Source organism: Canis aureus, chromosome 5 (genome assembly GCF_053574225.1).
Source record: "Canis aureus isolate CA01 chromosome 5, VMU_Caureus_v.1.0, whole genome shotgun sequence".
In the NCBI taxonomy this organism is placed as follows: domain Eukaryota; kingdom Metazoa; phylum Chordata; class Mammalia; order Carnivora; family Canidae; genus Canis; species Canis aureus.
In genome coordinates, this window is record NC_135615.1 from 36691687 (window position 1) to 36714809 (window position 23123).

Below are 23123 nucleotides of genomic sequence, written 5' to 3' on the forward strand. Positions count from 1 at the left end.
CAAGCACTTTTAAGATGACATCCCTGGAATGAATGCCATTCTTGAAATAAATGGCTGTTAAGATTATTTTCCAGGTAGTGTGCCTTTTTTTTTTCTTCCAGCTGTTTTTTATAATTATCTTTGTTTTTGATTTTCAGTTTCTTTATTATATGCTCACTTTTAGTTTTCTTTGATTTATCTTCTTTGCAGTATTGAAAGCTTCTTGGATATGCGGCTTGGTATCTTTCATCAGTACAGAAAAAATTTCAGCAGTTCGCCTTCAAATATCACTTCTGTATCATGTTTTTTTACCCTCCTTTTCTGTAACTCAAGGGCTATGTGTGTGAAATATTTTCACCCTAGCTCTCATATCTTCTATGTTCCTTTCTGTTTTTCGAAGGTATTTTTGATCTATTTATTACATGCTGGATATTTATTCTGACCAATCTTCTAATTTACCATTTTTCTCTTCTTACAATCTACTATTAATATCATTAATGGAATCAAAACTTCAATTGTGAAAATTTTTAGCTTTAGAATTGTAGTTTTCCTTTTGAAAATAGATTTCAGTTTTCTGGTGAAATTCTTTAATGTATTTATTTCAATATGTAATAATATGTAATCACAGTTTATTTGTGCTCTATCTAACCATAATAATTAGATAATATGTGTGCCTCTTTTCTTGTGATTTTTTTTCTCATTATGTTCTTGTTGGTAAGCCAGATCATTTTGTAGTGATTTCTGGATATTGTGCTTGAGAAGGTATAGTTGCTGTAGATGTCATTATAGTCCTTAAAAGATGGATAACATAAATTTTTTACCACTCACTCTCTGGTTCTATTTTGTAGTATATGAAATACAGTTAGTAGAATAAAAATTTTGTACTTTATCTGAAATTTTGTTTCTTTCTCCTCACCACTAACTCATGAGAACAAAGCTTATTGAAGTTTATTACTGTTTAGTTACCTTTCTTTCTTTTTTTTCTTTTTACCCTGGACACTGGCTAATGCTATAAGAATCTTGCACCTCAGCAAGTTTCTACTCACTTGACCTAGGATTTTAAAATTGAATATGACCTAAAAGATCATAATTTCCCACAATTAGATGATGAATAAACTGTGGCCGAGAGACATAAAACAACTTGCTTGAGGCCACATGGATATTAATTTGATAATAGATAATAGAACCAAAAGTATTAAATTTTAGCTTTATTGTCACTTTCTACTTTTAAATGAGCCTATTTGATGGTAATAAAGGCAATAGGATTGTGAGTAAAAACTATATATAATGTACTTTACTTTTTCACTTAGAAGTATTTTGAAATTACTCTCAGATTTTTCTCCCCAGAATGGATATAAATAATAAATATTTTAGTACAGTATTTTATACAGAATATGAACCATTAAAAAAGTAATGTAAAGATGTATATTATATGCACTAATATGTTCTCATAATTTTTCATAATTAACTTTTTAGTCAAATTTGATACAGCTACCTAAATTATTTATAAATCTTTAAAAGATTTATAAAAGAATGCTTCAACTTCACCTGTTATTTCTGGGCAGTGTGGTAGACCTATGTAAATTTTTACAGAAAGAAGGGAAATATAACTTCTTAAAAATTAATTCTGGCAGTTTTTAAAAATATTTTATTTATTTAAGAGAGAGACGGAGAAAGCATGAGTAGGAGATTTGGGGGAGAGGCAGAAGGAAAGGAACAAGCAGATATCCCACTGAGCAGGGAGTCTGACCTGGGCTGTGGACCTGGGCCTTTGGCCCATCCCAGGACCCAAGATCATGACCTGAGCTGAAGGTAGACAATCAACTGGCTGAGGCACCCAGGTGCCCCTATTCTGGAGTTTTGTAGGTAATGAAGGACATCTAGACTCCAATGCAAAATTAAATTTTCTAGTGTAACATTTTGGAATGCTTCTTATTAAGTAGAGATGCCTCAAAACTCTATCTGGTTTTTTCAACCTAAATTCATTGTCAGTGAGGGAGTTTAATTTCTGTAACAAGGCTTAAATATAACTAAAATTTTTAAAGAAACAAGCAAGTGAAAAGATCAGTTAAGGTAATATATAATAATTGATTGAAAGAATAGTTTGGAAAAAGATTTAAGGAATATTCTCTACCTATGGAGTTGTCTATGGAATCAAGACCAGAGAATTTATAGTTGTTGAGACTTAACCTCCCCCCAAATAGTTGAACATTGAAAGACAAATGCAAGTGATAATTCAAAAACTTAATGTTATCTAACAGATGCGAGGATGGGTCAAATGTCAAGATCCTTGTTTTCTTTTGAAATATCTATATATTTATTAGAAAAAATTACAAACCAAAAGAAGCATGTCATACTGTTGGTGCCATTTTTTCCATTGTGCATATTTTCAAAACGTTGAATTACATACTGAAAATATCCTATAAGTCACCATGCATACATAGTTAATATACACTGTCAGTTTGGCTGTTAAATACTTTTTCCAAAAGTAAATTTATTTATACTGTGGTTTTGGAGTTTCCCATCAGTCGTGGTTCTCTAATAGAAGGTAAATCAACCTTAACTGGTGATATTTTCAACACATTTATTATCATTTTTAAACTGGTGTATATTAGAATGTTTTCAAATTATCATCAGTTGCAGATAATGATACGGATACAGATAATAAGAATATTGAAAATTTATTAGCATTCAGATTCTTCAGTGTTTGGGTGATCTGAGTGCTGTGGGGGACATCATATTAGTAGGCAGAGTAAGAATCTTAGAAAAACTAAAGGGAATGATAAACATACTGTTAAATATTATATAAGCAATGAAACCAGTATCATTATTGTACTTCTTTACTACTTTGAATACTGGGAAGCAAATGTATTTCAGTTGATTTTGTACTTTCTAGTAATTCTTTTTCTTCTTGCTATTTATATTACTATTTTTCCACATTTGTTTTATACATTGACACAAAAATAATACTTCAAGTCTCACATACAACTTAAACCAAAATTAAGGGATATATTTGAAGTTTATGTTTTACATGAAAATGTGTCAAGTAATAAAATTATTGATCTCCAAGACCCAGTGTCTTCATAGGTAAGGAGGATTTTGTGATATTTAAGGAATTCTAGGGAGTATATAAACAAACAGAAGGTTAATTTTTTTTTTCAGTGGAAAAACTTGGTGACATTTTCTTTTGGGAAATTTTCTTCTGACCATATTTATAAGTAAGTCTATGTTGTATCATGCAGTAAATCAAACAATTAAAAAGAGAAAATTAACATAGTCCAGTTAATAATGTGGTTTATTTTCAATGTTTTAATTTTTACTGGAACCCAAACGTTTTATAGAGTAGTACATCTACAGAAAAATTAGTGTTTTGATTTGCTGCATAAAAGCAAAGATCTATACTGTCACAGTTTACATCAATTGTTTTTTTAAGATTTTATTTATTTATTCATGAGAGACACAGAGAAAGAGGCAGAGACACAGGCACAGGCTCCATGCAGGGAGCCTGATGTGGGACTCGATCCTGTGTCTTCAAGATCACACTCTGGGACGAAGGCAGGTGCCAAACCGTTGAGCCACCCAGGCATCCCAGTTTATATCAATTGTGATTTATCAGTAGTTGTAAGTTGAAAAAATGCTGCCTAGATGCATCTAATTTGAAAAATGGTGTCAAGATACTGACCAAAATTGTTTTTACTATGATCTTGGCCTCTAGAAAATGTAAATGTCCACATTATCATTTTATAGTCAACATTAAAAGTATGTGATGTAAGGAGAAATTAAAGAATGGAGTTTTAGCCATTAAAATATCAGACTTCAAACCAGTAACTCTGACAAGAATGCTATTCAAATCGTTTGTTACTTTGAAAATAACATCCACAAAAAGCCAATATCAAATGCTTGCAAATAGGACTGTAAATTTGTTTCATGAGTAACACAGAAGTAGTGTACAAACATCCCATGAAAATAATAGAAAATACTGGAGAAATTGAATAAGATATGTCTAAATTTTGCAGTAAATGAAAACTAATACCTTTAATTTCAGTTAGGAATTATATAAAGCCACTCCCTAAATAGAATAGACCAATACAAATTACTCTAATAAAGATCGGTGTGGCATAAACAAATCGTATTGATTTTGCACTGTTTTAATGAAAACTGATGTCTTTATTATAATCTTAATGGTGTATTTAAATTAGAAATAAGGAAAATAAAGAATACCTAAAAGTCGCTGAAATTGGGAAATATTTAACTAATGTAAGGTAGGTAAGGCATAACAAAGTAAAAACTCACCTTTTCATCCACATGGTGGCGCTGGAAACCGCAAGTTTGGTGGTTGGTTTTTTTTTTCTTCCCCCAATAAAGGAATACAGTGAGTTTATTTTCCTTAGAAAGGAGAAGGCTACTCCATTTTTTACTCTGCTGCTGAAGCTGAAAAGGTGAGCAAATAAAACATTATGGCTAATTGGGAATTAGGTTTCCAAAAGCTATCGTCTGGTAGTGCAACAGACATTTGAAAATTGCAACGAATTAGCGATGGTATATTCTCAGAGAAGTCCAGGTTCCTGGCGCCTGCTGCTCTCGCTTCTGCTCCTCGCAGTCTGGGAGCCCGCGAGCAGCCAGGTCCGCTACTCGGTCCCGGAGGAGACCAAACACGGCACCTTCGTGGGCCGCATCGCCCAGGACCTGGGGCTGGAGCTGGCGGAGCTGGTGCCGCGCCTTTTCCGACTGGCGTCCAAAGGCCACGGGAACCTTCTGGAGGTGAATCTGCAGAATGGCATTTTGTTTGTGAATTCTCGGATCGACCGGGAGGAGCTGTGCGGGCGGAGCGCGGAGTGCAGCATCCACCTGGAGGTGATCGTGGACAGGCCGCTGCAGGTTTTCCATGTGGAGGTGGAGGTGAAGGACATTAATGACAACGCGCCCAGGTTCTTCCGACAGGAACAAAGATTATTTATTTTAGAATCAAGAATAGTGGATTCTCGGTTTCCACTTGAGGGCGCATCTGATATGGATGTCGGAGCAAATGCAGAATTGAGATACAAATTAAATCCTAATGAATATTTTGACTTGGATGTTAAAGCAAATGAAGAAGAAACAAACATTTTAGAGCTAGTCTTGAAGAAAGCAGTAGATCGAGAAGAGATTCAAGAACATCTTTTATTACTGACTGCAATTGATGGAGGAAAACCTGAACTAACAGGTACAGTTCAATTATTGATCAATGTATTGGATGCGAATGATAACGCCCCAAAATTTGATAAATCAATTTATAATATCCGATTACTAGAAAATGCACCGAATGGGACATTAGTTATTAAGCTGAATGCCTCAGATGCGGACGAGGGCATTAATAAGGAAATAGTGTATCTCTTTAGTAATCTTGTTCTTGACAACGTCAAATCTAAATTTATAATCGATTCGAATAGTGGAGAAATAACAGTAAAGGGAGAACTGGATTATGAAGATTGTAATTTATATGAAATTAATATCGATGCTGTAGATAGAAGTCCATTCCCATTAACTGGACACTGCAAAGTAATAGTAAAACTCCTGGATGAGAATGATAATACCCCAGAGATGGTCATAACCTCCATATCCCTGCCGGTGCAAGAGGACGCTTCAGTAGGAACCATCATCGCCCTGATCAGTCTGTCCGACCGTGACTCTGGCGCCAACGGGCAGGTGACCTGCTCACTCACACCCCAAGTCCCCTTCAAGCTGGTGTCCACCTTCAAGAATTACTATTCGCTGGTGCTGGACAGCGCCCTGGACAGAGAGAGCGTGGCGAACTACGCTCTGGTAGTGACCGCACGCGACGGAGGCTCGCCTTCGCTGTCGGCCACGGCCAGCGTGTCCGTGGAGGTGGCCGACGTGAACGACAACGCGCCGGCATTCGCGCAGCCCGAGTACACGGTGTTCGTGAAGGAGAACAACCCGCCCGGCTGCCACATCTTCACGGTGTCGGCGCGGGACGCGGACGCGCAGGAGAACGCGCTGGTGTCCTACTCGCTGGTGGAGCGGCGCGTGGGCGAGCGCGCGCTGTCGAGCTACGTGTCGGTGCACGCGGAGAGCGGCAAGGTGTACGCGCTGCAGCCGCTGGACCACGAGGAGCTGGAGCTGCTGCAGTTCCAAGTGAGCGCGCGCGACGCGGGCGTGCCTCCCCTGGGCAGCAACGTGACGCTGCAGGTGTTCGTGCTGGACGAGAACGACAACGCGCCCGCGCTGCTGCCGCTGCCCCTGCCCCTGCCCCTGCCCGGGGCGCGCGGCGGGGGCGGCGCGCTGAGCGAGCCGGTGTCGCGGGCGGTGGGCGCGGGCCACGTGGTGGCCAAGGTGCGCGCGGTGGACGCGGACTCGGGCTACAACGCGTGGCTGTCGTACGAGCTGCAGCCGGCGGCGGGGGGCGCGCGCAGCCCGTTCCGCGTGGCGCTGTACACGGGCGAGATCAGCACGACGCGCGCCCTGGACGAGGCGGACGCGCCGCGCCAGCGCCTGCTGGTGCTGGTGAAGGACCACGGCGAGCCGGCGCTGACGGCCACGGCCACTGTGCTGCTGTCGCTGGTGGAGAGCGGCCAGGCGCCCAGGCCGTCGTCGCGGGTGTTGGCGGGCGGCGCGGGCGCGGGCGCGGGCGCGGGCGCGGCGCTGGTGGACGTCAACGTGTACCTGATCGTCGCCATCTGCGCGGTGTCCAGCCTGTTGGTGCTCACGCTGCTGCTGTCCACGGCGCTGCGGTGCTCGGCGCCGCCCAGCGAGGGCGCGTGCGGGCCGGGGAAGCCCACGCTGGTGTGCTCCAGCGCGGTGGGGAGCTGGTCGTACTCGCAGCAGAGGCGGCAGAGGGTGTGCTCTGGGGAGGGCCCGCCCAAGGCCGACCTCATGGCCTTCAGCCCCAGCCTGCCTCATGGACCCAGCTCCGCAGACCTTGTGAGTGTTTAAAATATTTTTCAAAATAATTTTCGTTATAAATGTTTATTATTTCCTCTATTATTTTTTCTTTTAAAGTATGGTTTTATATATGATTATAGTCTCATCATTTTAGATGTAAATTCTGTATTCGTACTACTTCATTTACTTAAAATTACAGTTATGCATAGAATTCATTTAATTATATTTATGGTTGCAGATGATCGCTTTGCAGTAATGAATTTATTTTAGTAACATTCCCACTTTTAAAAGATTTTCTCATTATTTTTTTCACATTTTTACATTTAAATTCAATTTGCCAACATTTTTAATTAAAAGATTTTAAAAGTTGGTGTGAATGTATTACTTTTCTTTGCACCATAAAAATTGTTTCCTGAATAAATTTTTAATAAGCATTTTAATTTTCAATCTTTGGGAAATGTAGGGAGATACTTGCATGACATGTTTGGAGTTATTTACTTTCAAATCTCGTATTACAACCACAATGAAGTGTTTTAATAACACTATGTCATTTTGCCTTTTCTTTTACTTTAAATATCATTTTCTTAGTGTTTTTATTATTACACCAATTTAATTTCCTTTGTAAGTAACATTTGTACACTGAATGATTCTTTTCAGGTTTCTCTTAACGATTGGCTTTTGCATACTTATGATGAATTTGATATTTATGATTTTTTAACTAGGGACTTCATTTATCTTTGAATACAAAATACACTTACATGTTATGCATTGGCTTATCAAAGCCACATAATATACCTCCTTAACTATTTCTAAGGTTCTTATTTTTATTTTATTTTTTAAAGATTTTATTTATTCATGAGAGACACAGAGAGAGAGAGAGAGGCAGAGACACAGGCAGAGGGAGAAGCAGGCTCCATGCAGGAAGCGGGACATGGGACTGGATCCAGGGACTCCAAGATCTCACCCTGGGCTGAAGGCGGCGCTAAATCGCCTGGCCATGGGGGCTGCCCTAAGGTTCTTATTTTTAACTAATTTCTACACCCAAGGTCAGAATTTGAACTCACAACCATAAGCAAGAGTCACATGCACTACTGACTGAGTCAGCCCGGTGCCCAGTGTTCCTTGACTATTTCAAACATTGCAATTTCTTGGTTAGTTTTCTACAGTTATTTTTACATACAAATAAACACCTCTCTTCTTTTTTTTTTAATTCCTCTCTTCTATTTTAAAACATAATAGTCATATCACTTTTCCTCTTATTTTTTTTAGTTGAATAGTCATGATATATCAGTATGTGAGGAGGTTTCTCATTCTTTTCCAAATTTATGATGCCCCATTTTGAGACATATCATAATTTTTTCACTTACTCTAACATCAATACTTAGTGAAACAGTGATTAACTTTTCTCTAACTTGTATTTTTTTGATTGACAAATTATTATATTAGAGGCAATTTTGAGCTTGGGATTCTCTCTCTCCCTCTGCCTCATCCTCCCCTTCTTGCCCCACCACGTTCTCTCTGTCTCTAATTTTAAAAATATAGGGTTACTAAGGGACACCTGGCTGGCTCAGTAGGTAGAGTGCATGACTCTTGATCTCAGGGTTGTGAGTTTGAGACACACGTTGGGTGTAGAGATTATTTTTAAAATATGGCTACTTGGGCAGCCCGGGTGGCTCAGCGGTTTAGCGATGTCTTCAGCCCAGGGTGTGGTCCTGGGGATCCAGGATCAAGTCCCACGTCAGGCTCCCTGCATGGAGCCTGCTTCTCCCTCTGCCTGTGTCTCTGACTCTCTCTCTCTCTCTCTCTGTCTGTGAATAAATAAATAAAATCATTTAAAACTAGTTCTTTCATGAATAAAAAATAAATAAAATAAAATATGGCTACTTGAAATTCTTAATTGTCCATTGGCTTGCATCATATTTCTTGCAGAGTTTAGCAATGTGTAGGTCTTTCACAAACTTGGCAAAAGTAGACTGCCTGAAATTAAATAAAACCTAGCAATTTATTATACTTAGATAAGACTGAATCATTATCTAATACTGTTCTAAGCTTCAATAACAAAATTCACCAGCAAAAATCTTCTAGACTCTTTTAAAATGGGTCTTGCCTTAGAACCACAATGATGAGTTTATCTATGTGCATATGTATGTATGTAATGACAGTGTTATGTTAGTTTCAGATGTACAATATTGTGATTCAGCACTTCTATACATTATTCAGAACTCCTCATGACAAATGTACTCTTAATCCCCTATTTCACCCATCACCTCATCCACCTCCACTCTGGTAACTATCAGTTTGTTCCCTATAGTTAAGAGTCTATTTTTTGGTTTGTCCCTTTTTTTTTCTTTGTTCATTTGTTTTCTCTCTTAAATTCCACATATAACTGAAATCATATGGTATTTGTCTTTCTCTGACTTATTTCACTTAGCATTATATTCTCTGGATCCATCCGTGTTATTGCTAATAGCAAGATGTTTTTTTATGGCTGAGTAATATTTCATTGTGTATATATATATATATATATATATATATATATATATATATAACATTTTCATTATCCATTCATCTTTTGATAGTCACTTGAGGTGCTTTTGAAATTTGGCTATTGTAAATAATGCTGCAATAAACACAGGGGTGCATATATCCCTTCAGCATAGTGTTCATGTTCTTTGGGTAAATGCCCAGTAGTGAAATTACTGAATCATGTGGTAGTTCTATTTTTAATTTTTTGAGGAATATCCAGAGTCTTCCAAAGTGGCTGCACCAGTTTGCATTCTCACCAACAGTGCATGAGAGTTCCTTTTTATCCATATCCTCACTAACGCCTGTTGTTTCTTGTGTTGATTTTAGCCATTCTGACAGGTATAATGTGATATCTCATTGTAGCTTTGATTTGCATTTCCCTGATGATGAGTGATGTTGAGCATCTTTTCATGTGTCTGTTGGCCATCTGGATATCTTCTTTGGAGAAATGTCTGTTCATGTTTTCTGCCCAGTTTTTTTTTTTCTGCCCAGTTTTAATTGGATTTTTTGCTTTTTAGATGTTGACTTGTATAAGTTCTTTATATCTTTGAATACTAACCCTTTATTGGATATGTCGTTTGCAAATACCTTCTCCCATTCAGTTGGTCATCCTTTAGTTTTTTTGTTTCCTTTGCTAAGCAGAAGCTTTTTATTTCGATGTGGCTCCAATAGTTTAAATTCACTTTTATTTTCCTGGCCTCAGAAGACATCTAGAAAAATGTTGCCATAGCTGATGTAAAAGAAATTATTGCCCATGTTCTTTATTGTTTTTTGTTGTTTTTGTTGTTGCTTTTTGTTTTCAGATTTAAAAACCAACACCCTGATACATAATCCCCTCTTGGGTTTGTTGTTTACCAATACAATTCTTTAAAACAAAGCTGTACATTTGATTCTACCAGAGGCAAGATCTCTCTCTGTCTTAAATACACATAATTGTTTTTCTGCACTTCTTCAAAAAACAATGTGGGTCTAGAAGGTAATAAATATTCCACATTTCATACGATAAAATGTTTATTTCCTTTTTATTACTTTGGCTATTTCTTGCATTCTCACATGTATTTAATTTTATAAATATACTTGTGTCATAGTATTTAAGTATTTCTACTGCCCTATTACTTTGAGGAAGTCCTATAAATTGAGAGGGAATTCCTGCCACTAAATTTATAGTTAACACTTGTCAGCTTTTAAAAAAATTAAGTTAATTTACTTGTAAAATATAAATTCTTTGATTTATAACTAAAATATTTATTTGCTGGGAGAGGAAGCTGTCCATAAATTGATTAAAGTTTTTCTCTACACAGTCTTCCTTGATTGGAACAAACTATTTGAGGAAATAAATGAACAAATATGTAAACTGTTTCTTATGAAAAGACCAATATTTTCCTTTTCCATGCTTATTTAACAGGAAGGATTTCAGTAACATTGAATAATTTTCTACCAGGGGCCAATAAATAGGATTATTACAAATATCCCTATTAATTGGATTAGATATCATATCACTCTTCCAGAAATTGCTAGGAACTGCAATAGAGATTTGATAGTTAAATTTAATTAGCTAATTTTAAAGTTGAAATTTGAAGAGACTCTTCACATAGCTCAAAATTTATGAAAATCCTAACCACTATAGAAAACTTTCAACAATAAGACTACAAGCTAGGAGCACCTGGGTGGCTCAGTTGTTTAAGCCTTGGACTCTTGATCTCAGTTCAGGTCTTAATCTCAGGGTCTTGAGTTCAAGCACTGCATTGGGCTTTTTAAAAACTCTGCAAACTAATATAGCTTTTTGTTAAGGCTTATCTTCCTGGAAGCAAAGGGAAATTTTATTTGGGGGGATATTATTGGTTAGCACATGAACTATTTATTTACCCAAAATGACAGCAATGGAAATTCAGTGATAGAGAGTATTACACAGATCTGGGTTAATTAGTTTAAGATGAAGCTTCTCATAGTATTAGTTGTATTAATACAGCTTCTCCGTATTAGTTGTCTGTGAGGATTTTACAAGTATATCAGAACTTTGGGGGGTGGGCGTTGGCATAAGACCATTTGAAAAGTCTTTTTTTGTGCTTTTCATTTTGAGGAAGAGTTTGATCATCTCCAGTTGATGACATTACAGATGAATTTACAGTAAAATTGACATTTGGGCTGAATTTTTATATCAGGATAACATTTTTACACGTAAAAATGGAATTAATTTTAGAAACAACTTAAACAAAGGTTGTGCTAGAGAACGAAGACAAGGAAGTGATCTATATTGTCTCCAAAACACATTGGAGAGTAGTTAAAAATAAGTAACACTGGAAATGTTGGGTTGTGATCGCATCTCAGGTCATGTAGAAGTGACTCTAATGTCATGGAATTTCTACCTTTAGTTGTTATTCAATAATAGCTGTACTGATGAAGATAAATATGGTGGTATGTGAAAAGATAGATCGACTGTTTGAATAGGGCAGGTAAGGGAGGAGGACTAATAAAAATTTCATATAGGTGACATGTAGAATGTTCATGCCATTAATGAAAAATGAGAATTTGTAGGGTTTGAAATGATGTCTCTTCATAAACTTCAAATTGTAATCAAATTATTTTCTGAGAGTCTCTAGCATGAATGGGGGAAAATGACAATTAGAGGGACACTTGGGTGGCTTAGCAGTTGAGCATCTGCCTTTGGCTTGGGGTATGATCCTGGAGTCTCCAGATTGAGTCCCACATGGGGTTTCCTGCATGGAGCCTGCTTCTCCCTCTGCCTAGGTCTCTGACTCTCTCATGAATAAATAAAATCTTTTTTTAAAAAAGAAAATGACAATTAGAACCATAGAAGGGAGGGTGTCTAGGTGGCTCAGTTGGTTAAGCAACTGCCTTCATTCAGCTCAGGTCATGATCCCAGTGTCCTGGGACTGAGTCCCATCTCAGGCTCCCTGCTCAGGAGGAAGTCTGTTTCTGCTTCTGCCCCTCACCCGCTGCCGTGATCTCTTTCTCTCAAATAAATGAAATATTTTTTAAAAAGAATATGCACTTAAAATTTCACCTTCCATTATTAAGTAAAAGAAACAGTCTTGGGAGTATTTCATATTCATTGAACAAAGAAAGAATGGACTTTGATAATCTATAAGATTTTAGAAATATGGATAAAATTTGTTAACTTAAAATTATATTCTTGGGGCAACTAGGTATCTCAGTCATTTCAGCATTTGCCTTCAGCTCAAGTCATGATCCCCTGGTCTTGATATCAAGACCCACATCCGGCTGCTTGCTCACTGGGGATCCTGCTCCTCCCTCTCCCTTTGCCTGCTGCTCCTCTTGCTTGTGCTCTCTCTCCCCGTCAAATGAATAAATAAAATCTTTTCAAAAATAAACAAAATTACATTATTTTCCCAGAGCAAAATATAATAGCATGTCCTATAACAGAAATATATGTATGTTCTTCTCTACACAGAGTGTAGTATAGTTTGCACTTTAAATTCCCAGACCTACTTCAGATCACAAATTTTCTGAACTGATTGATAACAGTAATTAAATTATTGGAAGAGAAGTTTTGTGATGAATTATCTGATCCCTCACCCTACTCTACACTAGTAAAAGAAATCAGACGAGATGAAACTGGCTCTGCAAATTGCAAATATAAGGAGATTTATTATTAAAGTAAGGCAAAAACAGGTTGTTTTTTTTTAAACTTCAAGAACTACAGCTTAGCGCTGTTATGTGAATTCATTTCTTACCTTTGTAGCCGCATGATGTCGCTGTCTACCATGAAGTTAATCTAGTTATTACAGTATGCAAAATACATTCCTCCGATTACCTCTTGGTTCCACGAGTGCTCAGTAATGGCAGGCGCAGAAGAATTGCATTAACAGACTCGGGATCATACAGTATTTCATACTAATTTCGAGACAAGATCATCTGGTGGAAATAAATATTTGACATGGTGATTACCCTGGAAGGCCGACTGGGATCTCAGCATCTGCTGCTTTCGCTTCTGATCCTCACAGCCTGGAAGGCGGGGAGCGGCCAGGTCCGCTACTCGGTCCTGGAGGAGGCCAAACACGGCACCTTCGTGGGCCGCATCGCCCAGGACCTGGGGCTGGAGTTGGCGGAGCTGGTGCCGCGCCTTTTCCGACTGGCGTCCAAAGGCCACGGGGACCTTCTGGAGGTAAATCTGCAGAATGGCATTTTGTTTGTGAATTCTCGGATCGACCGGGAGGAGCTGTGTGGGAGGACTCTGGAGTGCAGCATCCACCTGGAGGTGATCGTAGACAGGCCGCTGCAGGTTTTCCACGTGGAGGTGGAGGTGAAGGACATTAACGACAACGCGCCGGTGTTTCATTTAAAGGAACAAAGAGTGCGGATTTCCGAATCAAGGCTGCCAGACTCTCTGTTTCCACTAGAGGGCGCGTCAGATGCGGATGTTGGCTCAAACTCCATCTTAACCTATAAACTAAGTTCTAGTAAATACTTCGCCCTAGATGTGAAAACAAACAGTGATGACAATACACAGATTGGGCTCGTATTAAGGAAATCCTTGGACAGAGAGGAAGTTCCCGAACATAACTTACTGCTGACAGCCACTGACGAAGGCAAACCTGAGCTCACTGGTACTGTTCAGGTGTTGGTCACTGTGCTGGACGTGAATGACAATGCTCCCAGTTTCGAACAGACTGAATATGAAGTAAGGATCTTCGAAAACTTGGGTAACGGAACAGTAGTAATCAGACTGAATGCTTCTGATCGCGATGAAGGAGTGAATGGGGAGATTTCATATTCTTTTAATAGTCTTGTTCCAGCCATGGTTGGTGACCAGTTTAGAATAGATCCAAATACTGGAGAAATAGTAACTAAAGGGAATTTAGATTTTGAAAAATTAAATTTATACAAAATTCGTGTTGACGCGACAGACAAAGGTCACCCACCCATGGCTGGTCATTGCACTGTTGTATTGAGAGTTTTGGATATAAATGATAATGTCCCTCAGATTGCATTGACCTCCTTATCCTTGCCTATCCGAGAGGACGCTCAATTAGGTACTGTTATTGCCCTAATCAGCGTGTCAGATCTTGACTCTGGCGCCAACGGGCAGGTGACCTGCTCCCTCACACCCCAAGTCCCCTTCAAGCTGGTGTCCACCTTCAAGAATTACTATTCGCTGGTGCTGGACAGCGCCCTGGACAGAGAGAGCGTGGCGAACTACGCTCTGGTAGTGACCGCACGCGACGGAGGCTCGCCTTCGCTGTCGGCCACGGCCAGCGTGTCCGTGGAGGTGGCCGACGTGAACGACAACGCGCCGGCATTCGCGCAGCCCGAGTACACGGTGTTCGTGAAGGAGAACAACCCGCCCGGCTGCCACATCTTCACGGTGTCGGCGCGGGACGCGGACGCGCAGGAGAACGCGCTGGTGTCCTACTCGCTGGTGGAGCGGCGCGTGGGCGAGCGCGCGCTGTCGAGCTACGTGTCGGTGCACGCGGAGAGCGGCAAGGTGTACGCGCTGCAGCCGCTGGACCACGAGGAGCTGGAGCTGCTGCAGTTCCAAGTGAGCGCGCGCGACGCGGGCGTGCCTCCCCTGGGCAGCAACGTGACGCTGCAGGTGTTCGTGCTGGACGAGAACGACAACGCGCCCGCGCTGCTGCCGCTGCCCCTGCCCCTGCCCCTGCCCGGGGCGCGCGGCGGGGGCGGCGCGCTGAGCGAGCCGGTGTCGCGGGCGGTGGGCGCGGGCCACGTGGTGGCCAAGGTGCGCGCGGTGGACGCGGACTCGGGCTACAACGCGTGGCTGTCGTACGAGCTGCAGCCGGCGGCGGGGGGCGCGCGCAGCCCGTTCCGCGTGGCGCTGTACACGGGCGAGATCAGCACGACGCGCGCCCTGGACGAGGCGGACGCGCCGCGCCAGCGCCTGCTGGTGCTGGTGAAGGACCACGGCGAGCCGGCGCTGACGGCCACGGCCACTGTGCTGCTGTCGCTGGTGGAGAGCGGCCAGGCGCCCAGGCCGTCGTCGCGGGTGTTGGCGGGCGGCGCGGGCGCGGGCGCGGGCGCGGGCGCGGGCGCGGCGCTGGTGGACGTCAACGTGTACCTGATCGTCGCCATCTGCGCGGTGTCCAGCCTGTTGGTGCTCACGCTGCTGCTGTCCACGGCGCTGCGGTGCTCGGCGCCGCCCAGCGAGGGCGCGTGCGGGCCGGGGAAGCCCACGCTGGTGTGCTCCAGCGCGGTGGGGAGCTGGTCGTACTCGCAGCAGAGGCGGCAGAGGGTGTGCTCTGGGGAGGGCCCGCCCAAGGCCGACCTCATGGCCTTCAGCCCCAGTCATCCACCCTGCCTAGTAGTGGGTGATATGAATGAGCATCAAGATTTAAATGATGAGCATTGTACCAAGGTGAGTCTGAATTTTCATAATTAACAGTTAATACATACTTGAAATGTTAAATGTGTTTTCCTAGTATTCCTCTTTACATTTTTCAATTTTAAAAATTTGAATAAATTTACTTCATATACATCTGTTCATTTTTTCTGTTAACAATTGTTATCTATTTTTGGTTGGTTATTAGTCTTAATATAACCTGGAATCAGACATTATATCTATTTGTGGTACATTTTTAAATTGGCATAAGTAGTAGCATTTTTTCTAATTAATTCTGTAGAATTTTCATTTCTTTACATTTGATGCAAATAGCAGTTAAACGGAAATTCAAGGGAATTCGCACTTTGGTCAAGGCAATTCATAAAAAATCTGCATTCCTCAGGCACTCCAAGTCTCTTATGTTTGAATTTTATTTGGTGTGTTGCTTTTCATGGAGAGATATTTCTTCATCTTTCAAAAAAAATAGTTTTATAATAGAGGTGCCTGGGTGGTTCAGTGGGTTGAGTGTCTGCCTTCAGCTTAGGTCTTGATCTCAAGGTCCTGGGATACATCTCCACCTCCCGCTCCCTGCTGAGTAGGGAGCCTGCTTCTCTCTCTCTCTTTGCCTGCTGCTTCCCCAGATTGTACTCTCTCTCTGTCAAATAAATAAAATGAGATCTTTAAGAAGTTTTTATTTAAATTCCAGTTAGTTAACATACAGTGTTATGTTAGTTTTAGGTGTACAATTTAGTGATTTAACACTTTCATACAACACCTGGTACTTGTCACACACAAGTGGACTCCGTAATCCCTGTCATCTATTTAATCCATCTCCCACGTATCTCCCCCCTGTTTGTTCTCCATTGTTAAGAGTCTGTTTCTTGGTTTGCCTCTCTCTCTTTCTTTTTCCCTTTGCTCATTTGTTTTGTTTCTTAAATTCCAAAATGAGTGAAATCATATGGTATTGGCCTTCTCTGACTTATTTTTAGTAGCATAATACTCTGTAGCTCCATCCACATTGTTAAAAATGGCAAGATTTCATTCTTTTTTATACTTAGTAATATTCCATTGTGTATACCACACCTTTTTTAAAAAGTTTATTTTATTTATTTATTTTTAAGTAAGCTCTACACCCAATGTGGGGCCCGAACTCATGACCCCAAGATCAAGAGTCATGTGCTCTACCAACTGAGCCAGCCAGGGGTCCCACATCTTCTTTATCCATTCAGCAATCAGTGGACAGCTGGGCTGTTTCCATAATTTGACTATTGTGGATAATGCTGCTATAAATATCAGGTCGCATGTATCTCTTTAAATTAGTATCTTTGTGTTCTTGGGTAAATACCCAGTAATGCAATTGCTGAATAATAGGGTGGTTCTATTTTTTACCTTTTTGAAGAAACTCCATACTGTTTTCCAGAGATGGCTGCACCAGTTTGCATTCCTACCTACAGCACAAGAGGGTGCCTTTTTCCATCCTTGCCAACACCTGTTGTTTCTTGTGTTGCTGATTTTAGCCATTTTGACAGGTGTGAGGTGATATGTCATTGTAGCTTTGATTTGTATTTCTCTGATGATAAGTGATGTTGAGCATCATTTCTTGTGTCTGTTGGCCATCTAGGAGTCTTCTTTGGACAAATGTCTATTCATGTCTTCCTCCCATTTTTAATGGACTATTTCATTTTTGGGTATTGAGTTTTATAAGTACTTAATATGTTTTGGATACCAATCCTATATCAGATATGACATTTGCAAGTATCTTCTCCTATTCTGTAGGTTGCCTTTTCTTTTTGTTGATTGAATTCTTCACTGTCTGGGAGCTTTTTATTTTGATGAAGTCCCAATAGTTTATTTTTGCTTTTGTTTCCCTTGCCTCAGGAGACATATCTAGGAAGAAATTGCTATGACCCATGGCAAAGAGGTTACTGCTTGAGTTCTCCTCTAGGGTTTTTATGATTTCAGGTCTCACATTTAGGTCTTTAATCTATTTTGAATTTATTTTTGTGTAAGAAAGTGGTCCTGTTTCACTTTTTGCATGTTGTTGTCCAGTTTTTCCAATACTATTTGCACTTGATCTTAGCCAAAAGGCCGAGAAGCTATTACAATACCATTTGTTGAAGAGATTTATCTTTTCCCCCATTGGATATTCTTTCCTGCTTTGTTAAACATTAATTGACCATACAGTTGTGGGTTACTTTCTGGGTTTTCTATTGTGTTCTGTTGATCTATATGTCTACTTTTGTGCCAGTACCATACTATCTTGATCACCACAATTTTGTAATGTAACTTAAAGTCTGGAATTGTTACCTTTCCAGCTTTGCTTTGTTTTTCAAAGTTGCTTTGGCTATTCAGGGTCTATCGTGGTCCCATACAAATTATAGAGTTATTTGTTGTAGCTCTGTAAAGAATGCTGTTGATATTTTGATAGGGACTGCATTAAATGTGTAGATTGCTTTGGGTAGTATTGACATTGTAACAATATTGTTTCTTCCAATCCATGAGTAGGGGAAATCTTTCCATTTCTTTGTGTCATCTTAAATTTCTTTCATCATTGTATTATAATTTTCAGAATACAGATTTTTCACTTCTTTGGTTAGGCTTATTCCTAGGTATTGGCCTTCTCGACTGACTTATTTTGAGTATTCTTACTGTTTTTAGTGAAGTTGTAAATGGGATTGATTCTTTAATTTCTTTCTGCTGCTCCATTATTGGTATAAAAACGCAACAGATTTCTGTACATACATTGATTTTGTATTCTGTGATTTTATTGAATTCATGTATCCATTCTAGAAAATATTTTTGGTGGAGTCTTTCAGGTTTTCTATATAGAGTATCATGTCATCTGCAAATAGTGAAAATTTTACTACTTCCTTGCTGATTTGCATGCCTTTTATTCCTTTTTGTTGTCTGCTTGCTATGGCCAGGGCTTCCAGTACTACATTAAATGATAGTGGTGAGAGTGGACATCTTCATCTTGTTCTTGACCATAGAGGAAAAGCTCTCACTTTTTCCTCATTGAAGATGATATTAGCTGTGGGTTTTTTCATAGATTGCCTTTATTAATTTGAGGTAAGTTCCTTTTAAACCTCCTTTGTTGGGGGTCTTTATCATGAATGGACGTTATACTTTGTCAGATGCTTTTTCTCCATCTATTGAAAAAAATCATATGGTTCTTTTTTCTAAGATTTTATTTATTTTTTCATGAGAGACACACACACAGAGAGATGCAGAGACACAGGCAGAGGGAGCTGCATGTTTCCTGCAAGGAGTCGGATGTGGGACTCAATCCAGATCCCAGGATCACACCCTGAGCCAAAGGCAGATGCTCAACTGCTGAGCCATGCAGGCATCCCAAATCACATGATTCTTACCCTTTCTTTTACTCTTGTGGTGTATCATATTGATTGATTTGTAAATATTGAACCACTTTTGCAACTTAGGGATAAATCTTTCTTAATCATCATGAATGCTTTTTTAAATGTACTATTGGATTTGGTTTGCTAGTATCTTATTGAGAATTTTTACATCAATGTTCATTGAGGATATTGGCTTATAGTTCTCTTTTTTAGTGGAGTTTTTATCTGGTTTTGGTATCAGGATAATGCTGGCCTCATGGGATGAGTTTGGAAATTTTCCTTCCTATTCTGTTTTTTGGAATAGTTTGGGAAAAATAGGTATTAACTCTTCTTTACATATTTGGTAGATTTTGCCTTGAAGCCATCTGGCTCTGGACTTCTGCTTTTTGGGAGTTTTTTTGGTTACTGATTCAGTTTCTTTGCTGATTATTTTTCTGTTCAAGTTTTCTATTTCCTCCTGTTTCAGTTTTGGTACAGTATATGTTTCTAGGCATTTATACATCTCTTCTAGGTTGTCCAATTTATTGGCATATAGTTTTTCATAATATTCTCTTATGATTGTATTTCTGTGGTGTTGGTTGTTATTTCTCCTCTCTCATTTGTGATGTTTCTTATTTGGATCTTTTTCTATTTTCTTTTTAGTAAATCTGGCTAGAAGTTTATCAGTTTTATTAATTTTTCAAGAAACAGTTTCTGGCTTCATTGATATCTTCTATTTCTTTTTTTTTTAGTTTCTGCTCTAATCTTTATTATTTCTCTGTTTCTTCTGGCTTTAGGCTTAATTTGTTGTTCTTTTCTAGCTCCTTTAGGTTTAAGATTAGGCTATTTATTTGGGATTTTTCTTGCTTCTTGAGGAGGGTGATATTACTATAAAATTCCCTCGTAGGACTGCTTTTGCTGCATCCCAAAGGTTTTGGACCATCGTGTTTTCATTTCACCAGTTTCCATATATTTTTTTAAAAAATCTCTTATTTGATTTCCTGGTTGACCCATTCACTCTTCAGTAGCATGTTGTTTAACCTCCATGTATTTGTGGTCTTTCCAAATGTTTTCTTGTGGTTGACTTATAGTTTCATAGTGCTGTGGTTAGAAAAAGTACATGGTATTACTTCAATCTTTCTGTATCCGTTGAGGACTGATTTGTGACCCAATTTGTGATCTATTCTGGGGAATGTCAAGCCCCACATCAGGCTCCACACTGAGCACGGAGTCTGCCTGAGATTCCCTTTCTATTTTTTTAAAACGATTTTATTTATTTATTCATGAGACACACACACACACACACACACAGAGGCAGACACACACATACACACACACACACACACACACAGAGAGGCAGAGACAGGCAGAGGGAGGAGCAGGCTCCATGCAGGGAGCCTGATGTGGACTCAGTCCCAGGTCTCTAGGATTGGGCCCTGGGCTGAAGGTGGCGCTAAACTGCTGAGCCACGTGGGCTGCCCTGAGATTCTCTTTCTAAGCAAATCTTTTTAGAAATGGACAAGTTCCTCTGAGAGAGGAATACTGAACATGATGGGCATTCTTGGGAACAGATGAACTTAAGTAAATGAGTACACAGAAAATTGCAATGTGTCTAGAAACAGAATAGTCTACTTTGGTCAAAACATATGGTTCTTACAGGGAAGAGTATAGGATAAGGCAGGAAAAGTAGTAAGAGAAAAATCTCTTGGATAAGTTAGAACACTAGAGTAAGAAATTTTGACTCACCTCTACAGTCTTCTGAAAACTGAAAGTATGAAACAACTGGGATAAAAGGTGTTTTTCAGAAAGATGACTTTCAGGATTTAGTAAAGGATAAATGAGGTTGTGGCAAGACAACACAGTAAGAAGCTATTACAATACTCCAGGATAGCGGCAATATTTAAAACTCATGTAGGCAGAGTCAGAAGGCAGAAGCTCAGAGGAGGACCAGAAGGTTGTATACTCTACTGTTGGGCTTCCTTTGCTAGCATCTAAGTGGTCATATCCCTTAGAATGCCATCCCACAGCAAGGAAATCCCTCTAATGGCCCTAGTGATTAGTGCTAAATTCATTGCCACTGAAGATAGTTGGAACAGAAAATTGGAACATGTCAGCAAACTCTTCAGGACAAGGTTTTCAAAACAAAAACAGAGTTGCTATCTTGGCAGAACTGGACAACGAGGGAAGAAAATTACTAGTGTAATCAATCTTCAACCAATCATCTTGGAACTAGCAATGCACTCTAAGAGAGAGCTAGACTCTCTCTTAAGAAGGACTTTCAGGGGCACCTGGGTGGCTCAGTGGTTGAGCCTCTACCTTTGGTTCAGGTCCTGGGATCCTGAGATCCTGTCAACGCCTCAAGCCTGCTTCTCCCTCCACCAAAGCTCTGTCTCTCTTTGTGTCTCTCATGAATAAATAAATAAAATCTTTTTTTTAAAAGGACTTTCACAGGCACTTGGGTAGCGCATTCAGTTAAGCATCTGACTCTTGATTTCAGGTTAGGTCATGATCTCAGGTTGTAAAATGGAGCACAGTGTGGAGCCTGCTTAAGATTTCCACTCTCCCTGTCCCTCTATCCTTCTCCCACTTATGCTCCTGTGTGCACATGCTCCCATGCTCTCTCTCTCTCTTTGGAAAAAAAAAAGGACTTCCAGGCCATGCCGAGCAGCAGCATATTGCAGCCCAGCAAAAGATAGCTTTGCAGCATGCACATGCACATTCATTTGGATGCTTCACAACTCAAGACTCTGCATTTGGGAATCATATTCTTCCTATTTTACCTCACCTTGACCTAGAATGAAGAAAATATGTGTAATGAAAGTGACTGTAATATGAAATGCTAAAACTACTATCATTCGGAATTGATATTATCATTCAGAATTGAATTCAGTGACTTCCCGGATTTTGGTGAACATTTATATTTTTTGCTTATTCAAAAGAAAGGTTATGTGTAAGTCAAAAGTAAAGGAGGGTCACCAGGATGATATGAGCTTTGGAAGCTGTATTATCTGAGTGGCTGATTATGTTACCTATGACTGTAACTTTTTTGTAATGTAGTTTGATTTCTTAACTCTAAACCATGCTCTAATTTGGATGGTCACATAATTCACCCCTGTGGCCCCCAATTAGTTGGACTCATATGTCCACAATAGACTTTCAAGAACCATTTATAATACTTAATTTTAAAAAAATGAGGATGCTTTAAAAAATGTGAACCAGTAAGCTTAAATAAGTTATATTCATATTTACTAATTATAGAATTGATATCTGTGTACCTTTTGAGTTTATAGTCAACATGCCATCCTGAAATACTATTTAATTCATAACTAGCTCCTCTATTCTCCATTTCAAAAGGACACCTAAGTTAGGACTATCAATCAGTCTTAAACATTTTTATAAACTTATACCACTATGAATTATATGACTAAATGGTATTAAAGACAATTAAGTATGAGAAATGTGGTTTAAAAATTTGTACATGCTCTTAGCATTAGTACATAAATTGGTATGCCTATGTGGTTTTATTGTCCATTTTTGTGCTAATTAAAAACATATGCAAGTTGGAAAAAGCTCTTTTAGGCACATATCAAAGTTGGAAAGTAATACATTCAAGAAAATTTGCTCTGTGAAGTAAAATTAAAAAGGATAAAACACCCCAAGGGATCCCTGGGTGGCGCAGCGGTTTGGCGCCTGCCTTTGGCCCAGGGCGCGATCCTGGAGACCCGGGATTGAATCCCACGTCGGGCTCCCAGTACATGGAGCCTGCTTCTCCCTCTGCCTGTGTCTCTGCCTCTCTCTCTCTCTCTGTGACTATCATAAATAAATAAAAATTAAAAAAAAAAACCCCAAGCTTGATTAAAGACTGCCCTAAGTATGACAGATGGGTACCAATATTTAATGAAATAAATTTGTTATGAAATAAATAATCTAAATTAAATTGGAGGTTGTAAAAAAAGGTAGATGTTCATGAAATGTGAGGATTAGAAAAGATGGAAATAATAAAGAGATAAGTACTATGAACTTTTGGAACGGAGTTTATAAATTCTATTTTTTAAGATTTCATTTATTTATTCATGGAGAGAGAG

General features: G+C 39.6%; 1 protein-coding gene across 4 annotated transcripts in view; it reads left to right on the forward strand.

The window, feature by feature from the left end:
* The window catches only part of LOC144313986 (protocadherin alpha-C2), a 187483-nt gene that overhangs the window by 20312 nt on the left and 144048 nt on the right, over window positions 1-23123 (forward strand). Inside the window, exon 1 of one of the 4 annotated variants that reach the window (XM_077897550.1) lies at window positions 13162-15739. The exons of the other annotated variants lie outside the window; for them this stretch is intronic. Within the exon in view, the coding sequence (XP_077753676.1) occupies window positions 13307-15739 (2433 nt within the window). The 5' untranslated portion in view covers window positions 13162-13306. Of the gene's footprint in view, window positions 1-13161; window positions 15740-23123 lie in introns of those variants that run through there. 4 annotated transcript variants of the gene reach the window in all.